Below are 10,169 nucleotides of genomic sequence, written 5' to 3'. Positions count from 1 at the left end.
TGCAGTTAAAAAAATATGGATAAGAATAAGAAATAAAAGTATCAAGTAATTTAAGAGAAGCAGTAAAATAACAATTGCGAGACTATATACAGGGGGGTACCGATACAGAGTCAATGTGCGGGGGCACCGGTTAGTTGAGGTAATACTGTATGTACATGTAGGTAGAGTTATTATAGTGACTGTGCATAGATGATAACAACAGAGAGTAGCAGCGGTGTAAAAGAGGGGAAGGGGGGGCAATGCAAATTGTCTGGGTAGCCATTTGATTAGGTGTTCAGGAGTCTTATGGCTTGGGGGTAGAAGCTGTTAAAAAGCCTCTTGGACATAGACTTGGAGCTCCGGTACCGCTTGTCGTGCGGTAGCAGATAGAACAGTCTATGACTAGGGTGGCTGGAGTCAATTTTAGGGCCTTCCTCTGACACCGCCTGGTATAGAGGTCCTGGATGGCAGGAAGCTTGGCCCCAGTGATGTACTGGGCTGGTCGCACTACCCTCTGTAGTGCCTTGCAGTCAGAGGCCGAGCAGTTGCCATACCAGGCAGTGATGCATCCAGTCAGGATGCTCTCAATGGTGCAGCTGTAGAATATTTTGAGGATCTGAGGACCCATTCCAAATCTTTTCAGTCTCCTGGGGGGAAAAATAGGTTTTGTCGTGCCTTCTTCACAACTGTCTTGGTGTGCTTGGACCATGTTAATTTGTTGGTGATGTGGACACCAAGGAACTTTAAGCTCTCAACCTGCTCCACTACAGCCCCATCGATTAGAATGGGGGCGTGCTCAGTCCTCTTTTTCCTTTAGTCCACAATCATCTCCTTTGTCTTGATCACGTTGAGGGAGAGGTTGTTGTCCTGGCACCACACGGCCAAGTTTCTGACCTCCTCCCTATAGGCTGTCTCGTCGTTGTCGGTGATCAGACCTACCACTGTTGTGTCGTCTGCAAACTTAATGATGGTGTTGGAGTCATGCCTGGCCATGCAGTCATGAGTGAACAGGGAGTACAGGAGGGTACTGAGCACTCACCCCTGAGGGGCCCCTGTGTTGAGGATCAGCGTGGCAGATGTGTTGTTACCGACCCTTACCACCTGAGGGCGGCCCATCAGGAAGTCCAGGATCCAGTTGCAGAGGGAGGTGTTTAGTGCCAGGGTCCTTAGCTTAGTGATGAGCTTTGAGGGCACTATGGTGTTGAACACTGAGCTGTAGTCAATAAATAGCATTCTCACATAGGTGTTCCTTTTGTCCAGGTGGGAAAGGCCAGTGTGGAGTGCAATAGAGATTGCGTCATCTGTGGATCTGTTGGGGCAGTAATGCAAATTGGAGTGGGTCTAGGGTTTCTGGAATAATGGTGTTGATGTGAGCCATGACCAGCCTTTCAAAGCACTTCATGGCTACAGACGTGAGTGCCACGGGTCAGTAGTCATTTAGGCAGGTTATCTTAGTGTTCTTGGGCACAGGCACTATGGTGGTCTGCTTAAAACATGTTGGTATTACAGACTCGGACAGGGAGAGGTTGAAAATGTCAGTGAAGACACTTGGCAGCACATGCTCGCAGTACACATCCTGGCAATCGTCTGGCCCTGCTGCCTGGTAGGCTGGTAGGCTTGTGTCACTGGGCAGCTCTCGTCTGTGTTTCCCTTTTGTAGTCTGTAATGGTTTGCTAGCCCTGTCACATCCGACGAGCGTCAGAGCCGGTGTAGTATGATTCGTCCTGTTTTGACGCTTTGCCTGTTTGATGGTTCGTCTGAGGGCATAGCAGGATTTCTTATAAGCTTCTAGTTTAGAGTCCCGCTCCTTGAAAGCTGCAGCTCAAGCCTTTAGCTCAATGAGGATTTTTCCTGTAATTCATGGCTTCTGGTTGGGGTATGTATGTACAGTCACTGTGGGGGGATGACGTCATCGATGTACTTATTGATGAAGCCAATGACTGATGTGGTGTACTCCTCAATGCCATCGGAGGAATCGCGGAACATATTCCAGTCTGTGCTACCAAAACAGTCCTGTAGCTTAGCATCTGCTTCATCTGACCACTTTTTTATTGTTCTAGTCACTGGTGCTTCCTGTTTTAATTTTTGCTTGTAAGCAGGAATCAGGCGGATATAATTATGGTCAGATTTGCCAAATGGAGGGCGAGGGAGAGCTTTGAAGGCGTCTCTGTGTATGGAGTAAATGTGGTCCAGAGTTTTTTTCCTCTGGTTGCACATTTAACATGCTGATAGAAATTTGGTAAAACGTATTTAAGTTTCCCTGGATTAAAGTCCCCAGCTACTAGGAGCGCCACTACTGGGAGAACGTTTGCTTGTTTTCTTAAGGAAAAATACAGCTCATTCAATGCTGTCTTAGTGCCAGCCTCTGACTGTGGTGGTATGTAAACAGCTACGAAAATACATATGAAAAGTCTCTAGGTAGATAGTGTGGTCTACAGCTTATCATGAGATACTCTTCCTCAGGCGAGCAGACTTCCTTAGATATCGTGTACCAGCTGTTATTTAGAAAAATACATAGTCCATCGCCCCTTGTCTTACCAGTAGCCACCCTTAGCCTTCATGATAGCTTTTTACACTCTTTGCATTCTCTCAACCAGCTTCACTTGGAATGCTATTCCAACAGTCTTGAAGGAGTTCCCACATATGCTGTGTTGGCCGTTTTTCTTCAATCGGTGGTCCAACTCATCCCAAACCATCTCAATTGGGTTGAGGTCGGGTGATTTAAGGAGGCCAGGTCATCTGATGAAGTACTTCTTCACTCTCCTTGGTCAAATAGCCCTTACACAGCCTGGAGGTGTGTTTTGGGTCATTGTTCTGTTGAAAAACAAATGGATAGTCCCACTAAGCACAAACCAGATGGGATGGCATATCACTTCAGAATGCGTGGTAGTCATGCTGGTTCAGTGTGCCTTGAATTATAAATAAATCACAGACAGTGTCACCAGCAAAGCACCCCTACACCATCACACCTCCTCCTCCATGCTTCACTGTGGGAACCACACATGCGGAGATCAGCCGTTCAAATTAGTTCCAGTGAAGGGAAATCTTAACGCTCAGCATACAATGACATTTTAGATGATTCTGTGCTTCCAACTCTGTGGGGTGGAAGGCCCTTTGGGGAAGGCCCTTTCCTGTTTCAGCATGACAATACCCCCATGCACAAAGCAAGGTCCATACAGAAATGGTTTGTTGAGGTCGTGTGGAAGAACTTGAGTGGCCTGCACAGAGCCCTGACCTCAACCCCATCAAACACCTTTGGGATAATCCTGGTTCGATCCCAGGCTGTGTCGCAGCCGGCTGCGACGGAGAGACCATTGAGGCAGCGCACAATTGGCCCAGCGTCTTCAGGGTTCGCCTCTTGCGAGTCCGTACGGCAGTTGGAGCGATGGGACTAGACTGTAACAACCAATTGGATATCACAGAATTGGGGAGAAAAAGGGGTAAAAAAAAAACATGAAAAAACCTTGGGATGAATTGGAACACCACCTGCGGGCCAGGCCTAATCGCCCAACATCAGTGCCAGACCTCACTAATGCACTTCTGGCTGAATGGAAGTCCCCGCAGCAATGTTCCAACATCTAGTGTAAAGCATTCATAGAAGAGTGGAGGCTGTTATAGCAGCAAACTCCATAATAATAACCATTTTGGAATGAGATGTTTGACAAGCAGGTGTCCACATACTTTTGGTCATTTAATGTATGTTTAGTGCTTCTAATAATTATTATGCAACCTAGTAATCACTCTTAGAATACTTCCAGAACCGACTTTATTTTTATTTCAATTTGAGAAAATCTACAATAGAAATTGGCCTAGTCTTTATTGATAGTGATGCAGTAAGCTATTTTTTTTCTCCTTCATAACTGTTTTCTTTTTGATTTTAATATGGAAGTGAAATTAGGTACTGGTGTTTTTTGTACTGTTTCTTGATGAGTAAAAGGCTAATTTATTAACTAAATTGGAATAATTGTTTTATTGAGGGGCTTGCACCAATTTTAGTCTGTTTTTTGGCCGCTTTCATGGCATTTCGTCATGATTCTAAAGATCCCCATTGTGTCATCATCACTTCCAACTGCCATTCTCTACTTGAAATCATGTCACTTTTGACACAATTCATATTCCACTTTGCAACGACTTAGACAAAAAGTCAGAGCGTTCCCATCTTTCTCTGCTTCTCAAATCTGGCATTTGAACATAAAAATATGTTCTGATCTTGACCACAACGACACAAATACTGACAACAACCATGCAACTTCTGAACACAACCAGACAACTTTTGACCACAACTACATAACTACTGACTACAACCACACAACATCTGATCACACAACTTCTGACCAAACATCTAACTACCGACTATATCCACACAACTTTTGACCACAACCACACAACTACTGACCACAACTATTGAACCACATAACTACTTTCCACTACTACTGACCACAACTTCTGACTAATTAAAAATGATTAGACTTTTTTAATAATTTAATCAAAGTACCCATTTGTAAACTTCTGTCACTACCACCATTTTTTTTTACAGAGCTTTAGCAAGCCCCACAACTTTACTTCTAAAGTTACCATCTAGTTCTTATACAATATTGTGTAACAACCAGAAGGGTATTGACCCCGGAACTCATTGACCCCGAACCCCCCAATATGCAACACAAACTTATATTGGCACATGGCTAGCATGTGCCACTATATCACTATAACAGTCAGCTTAAGGCAATATACTGAGTGTACAAAACATTAGGAACTCTTTCCATGACATAAACTGACCTGGTGCATCCAGGTGAAAGCTATGATCCCTTATTGATGTCTCCTGTTAAATCCACTTCAAATCCACTGAAGGGGATAAGACAGGTTAAATAAAGATTTTTAAGCCTTGAGACAATTGAGACATGGATTGTGTATGTGTGTCATTCAGAGGGTGAATAGCCAAGACAAAAGAATGAAGTGCCTTTGAAAGGGGTATAGTAGTAGGTGCCAGGCGCACCGGTTTGAGTGAGTCAAGAACTGCATCGCTGCTGGGTTTTTCACGCTCAACAGTTTCCCGTGTGTATCAAGAATGGTCCACCACCCAAAAGACATCCAGTCAACTTGACACAACTGTGGTAAGCATTGGAGGCAACATGGGCCAGCACCTCTGTGGAAAGCTTTTGACATCTTGTAGTCCATGCCCCGACAAATTGAGGCTGTTCTGAGGGCAAAACGGGGTGCAAGTCAATATTAGGAAGGTGTTCCTAATGTTTGGTACACTCAGTGTATGTTGCACATATTTGGATATGAGATGGTTGTTGGAGATATGATTAAAGTTATCCTGATTTAAATCTATCCAGTGATAATAATCCAGGACAATATATTCCATCATGTGAGACGTTTGTTGAAGTGGCCAGTGTTGCTAGTTAGCAGTGAAGATTAATGTTTAGTAATAAGTTACCAATGTAATAAGGGCAACAATAATCATAGACCGGAGTTGTCTGCTGTATCTGCAATGCATTAATTATTTCCTACATTTCAATGTAGCAATTGCTACAATCTCTTGCACACAAAAACTTTCACTTTCACGGTTATAGCACTGAACACACCACAATGTTTACTTGCAAACAATTTCCCTGTGGCTAAATTGCTAGCCTTCACAACTAACATAACTGACAGTTTGTTGCCCAGCCAAAAGCATCGAGAGCTATGTTAGCAAAATGTCTTACCATGTTAATTGTTTAGGCACAATATAATGTAGCTCCAGGAAAGTCATTGCATGACTCAATGAGACTTGTGAGGAAAAAACAACTCTCAAACTGTACCGGATGCAATGCAAACACAAGAATATACACCATTTGGTTAATAGGAATTCTTCATATTTTATCTTCTTTTGTAGCAAGAATGTTTAAACACATATTCATTGTTTTCTTTTTTCTACAACCTCAGGTCAGAATCATGACTTTCTCACGTCATGTACACACTTATAGGGTTGTTGTTGATTAGCAAAATGGAAGGTGACCGCGCAAAATTGAATGTAGAATTGTAATATCTATAACAGACACAGGTTTATTCCAGATTTCTATTTGCACCGTTATACAGCGTCACCTTCCATTGCGCCAACTAAACACATTCCATGTTATAAAACCACAGTAAAGCACCTTCTCACTTTTACTGAACCACAAAATAAAAGTACCACTGCACAGTATCCCTTTTACATTCTCACCCATAGTTATTGTACAAAAAATGTCAATATACGGAACAGTATACACCAAGAGAAGTAACAAATAAAAAAATATGAAAAAAAAACAATATTGTAATGCAGCAGAGAGTCAAAGAGAACATTAAAAGGCATCAGAATCTGCACACGAGTTGATCACATAGGCAGTAGTTCAGATAGAAACTCATTTTATAATTCATCACGTTCCTATGCAACTTCATACATATCCAGTCACAGTCTGTTACTGTAACGTGGAGACAATAGACTAATATTAGAGGATGAAATGAGAAAATAAACCAAACTCCAAATGAATACAATAAATTCAGACGTTTGATATTTTAACTTAAACAAACCAACATGGTTCTGTGTATTCAGACATAAACTGTATAATTATTTATACATTTGTAGATGAATATCGTTCTCTTTCCCTTTTTGTATTAAATACATTTTTCATTAATTGGATTATAGCAGTATGATGACATTAATTTAAATTGTTGAGCGTCGCCAATAAGTCTCTACTGTGTAACACATGGCTCGTGTATCATCCTGGGGAAACATATCAATGGCCTATACACCAACAGGGATTTTGATTGATAATTGTATTGAGTGATTCCCCAGGAAATTGACAAATAAGGAAGATTATTTTCATATGATATACTATTTCTGAAATAATCCACTCTATTCAGAGTATGTATTTCATATAATTTAGAACCTGAGGTAGAAAATGTGACTAGTTTGAAAGTCAACCTCCACATATTTTATTATCACAACTCCCCTAATGAACCAACCATTGATGTTTTGAAATAAATGACCAGGGTTATCAGATAGTGTACATCTAAGATTTCCTTTATGTTTGTGCCAAAATAGAAACTAGGCTGTTATGAAATGTTGTCTTTCTGAGGGGACTGGGTGACGATATAGTACATTATTCTTGATTGACCATCATTTATATTGTTTTGTTTCTTTACTCATAAAGTGGAACTCAATGGTGACCTCTAAAATAAATAGTACAAATTATATAAACAACAAAAGGAAACATGAAAAATTATTCATTTTGTTACACATTTGCTCTCCCATTGCTTCTACTGAAGAAGTCCCATTTTCATGCTGAGAGTCTCAAGCAGGGCTCTCCAACGCTGTTCCCGGAGAGCTACCGTCCTGTAGGTTTTCAAACCAACCCTAATCTAGTGCACTTTATTAATAATTAGCTAGTTGATAAACTGAATCAGGTTCGTTATAACTGGGGTGGGATTGAAAACCAACAGAGGGTATCTCTCCAGGAACAGGGTTGGAGAGCCCTGGTGTAAACCATTGTGATGCACATCTACTTTGTCAGTCTCAGGAAAATCCCCTTGGCAAAGAGCTCGAAAGATAAATACACAGGATATCCACTTTGAATTCCTCGCCTTTATTTCCCCTGTTTCTCAAAGATACTCCCACATTAATTCCCAGGGTTCGGGCATTATTCCATATACTGTATGCTGTATCTGCACAATTCCATAGGGGCTTTGTTCCGTAATGCATACATTTTTTCAAATGTGGTTAAGGACAGTCTTCCCTGCCAGCGAACTGAGAGCGTGGCCAACCCTGTCGATTGATTTCTACGGTCTTAGGAACAACCAACCTGAGTGTTTGTTTCGGTAGAATTACATGGACAGAAGGACAATAAATAGTATTCACATGGATGAACTTCATGCAGTACAGCGCTGTGGATGACCCAGAGGTATTATTCCAAATAATTCTTTGGGCCCTTGGTTTTTTTCTGTAAAGTCTGTTTCTCTTTTGACATTTGACCTCGTGATCCGACATAAACCCGTGTTCAAACAGTGCTCTCCATCACCCACTCTGAGCTCTCGAATGGTGCCTTTTCGCCCTCACCGTCTTCGCTGTCGTCGTACTGCAGTAGCATCCCATTTACCGACAGGCTCCTCTTAGTCCAGATGTTGCTGATGTGACGGGGGTAGTTGCTGAGGCTCTGTGCGCCACCGCTGCTACCCACGTGGCCATAGTCGAATGAGTGGCTCCTCTTGGGCTTCCCTTCCTGGGGCAGGCCTAGAAAACGCCCCAGCATGGTAGTGGACTCGGCTCGGCCCAGCAAGGGTTCCTTGTCAGACGGAGGGGCCATGGTCACAGCCACCAATGCACTGGAGGTGGTGGTGGAGGAACAAGATGCCCCTTGGTCCCTAGCCGTAGCTGAGCTCCGGAGCTCCAGTGAGGCAAAGGCCCCTAAAAGGTTGTCTAAGTTGGGCCTAGCCTTGGCTGATGATGGCCCCCTGTGCCTCCTCCAATTACTGGTGCTGGGGAGTGTGCTGAACTCGATGTCTCGAAGACTGTACTGGTCCTCGTTTCCTAATCTGCCTCTAGTGTTGCGACTGTCCAACGAGTCAGATGAAGACGAGGAGAGGCTGCTCTGGAGCGAGCCACATTTGAATTCCACCATCTCATCCCGCATTACCACCACTGTGGTTGTGATCTGAGGTTTGACCTGTGTACTCCCACCGTTGGTCTGGGAGTACGTGTTGCTAACCACTGGCAGCTTGCTGGACTGGGGGCTGCTGCACACTTTGTACCGAACCATGAGGATGATGATGAAGATGAGGAGCGTGACCACAATGATGCCACCGATCACCAGGATCATAGTGCCGCCCAGGAACTGGCTTTGGAGGGACTGGCACTGCGGGTAGTTGTCACGGGTGATGAACTGCACACAGCCCACTACGTTGGTGGCAGTTAGGGTGGTGGCGGTGTCGTCCCAGATAGCCAGGACACATAGGTCATACTGCATGTCTTGGACCAGGTTGGTGACTAAGAAGGTTTTGCTGGCCACGGGAATCATCCTATATAGGAAAGACAAAAACGGAAACAAGAGTGTAGAGTTAGATTAGCATAATTCAGCGTTCATAATTTGTCCCACTGCAAGGGGAGTTCAAGAAGAGGCTAAAGCACTTTTGAGTAGTAAATATCAATTAGTCATTCTACTGATCCGCGATAGATCAATTTAACAGTCAAAATGAGGCAAAGTAGCTATTTAAATGCACAGAGTCATTTAGAAAGATTACTCACACTATGAGTGATTAAAAATGCAAAGGCCCATACTTTTTAAAGTGAACTATTCAATGGTCCTTGTGCTTCGATTACAATTGTTTTCTTGTTTTTTTTGGGGGGTGGGGGGGGGCTTCAAGAGTTGCTTCAATATTAAAGCGGTAACTGATTATTTCCCCCAGAAATATTCACTGCCCCCCAAAAAATCTTCTTTTTAGACCAAACACTAAAGTCAATGCCTGTGTTCATTCCACCAGATTCACTACCAATCAATCAAACCATAAAAATAATCACTGTTTGTGTTGTGTTGACAGCCTGTAATATAAGCTTTCATTCCGCAAAAAACATCTGTTCCTAGAATATGGATCACACAGTCAGATTTAATTTGTAAGCACTTGCTGAAAATATATAAAGCCATGTTGATATTCAAATGTGCCTGACAATATCAATACACTTCCCTCTCCTAATTAAATCACAAAGGTTAGGGAGAGATTGGAAAGCCGTGGTGGAGCAATCTTTATTTGGTTTGACCTTGTACTAATGCCCAAAGGACAAGACCATGTAACGCTAGTGTGGAAATCGGTAATGAAACATGGTGGCTGAATAAACCATTGTAATTACAGCAGGCAATTCATCAACTCGCACCACCTCACAAACAAGCCATTTGTATCTACAGTATATCTGCATGGTATTGCAGACGGAAAAATGCAGTCGTACTAAAAGCAACCGACTAACCTACAATACATTGTATTGCAGACGGAAAAACACTCATATAATCAGCAACTGCCTAGCCATACATGTTCCAATCCATGGTCACTGATGCTCCGTTGTCTTCCCCAAACCTTCCCCAGTTGGATTCGTAATTATGCGAGACTTGCTAAATGTGTATCAAAGCCAAAGGAAAGCTAGGGGTTCCAATTGTTCCAGATAAAATCTCTTTCTGGATGGTATT

At 42.8% G+C, this 10,169-nt stretch overlaps 1 protein-coding gene across 1 annotated transcript in view; it reads right to left on the bottom strand.

The window, feature by feature from the left end:
• Positions 1-4,668: 4,668 nt before the first annotated feature.
• LOC106610601 (leucine-rich repeat and fibronectin type-III domain-containing protein 2) overlaps positions 4,669-10,169 on the bottom strand; it is a 226,610-nt gene continuing 221,109 nt past the window's right edge. The window contains exon 5 of the mRNA XM_014210003.3: positions 4,669-9,012. Within this exon, the coding sequence (XP_014065478.1) occupies positions 7,995-9,012 (1,018 nt within the window). The 3' untranslated portion in view covers positions 4,669-7,994. The remainder of the gene's footprint in view (positions 9,013-10,169) is intronic.

The sequence above is a fragment of the Salmo salar genome, chromosome 09, assembly GCF_965601325.2.
Source record: "Salmo salar chromosome 09, fSalSal1, whole genome shotgun sequence".
Classification (NCBI taxonomy): domain Eukaryota; kingdom Metazoa; phylum Chordata; class Actinopteri; order Salmoniformes; family Salmonidae; genus Salmo; species Salmo salar.
This window is presented reverse-complemented; position numbering and strand designations above follow the sequence as displayed.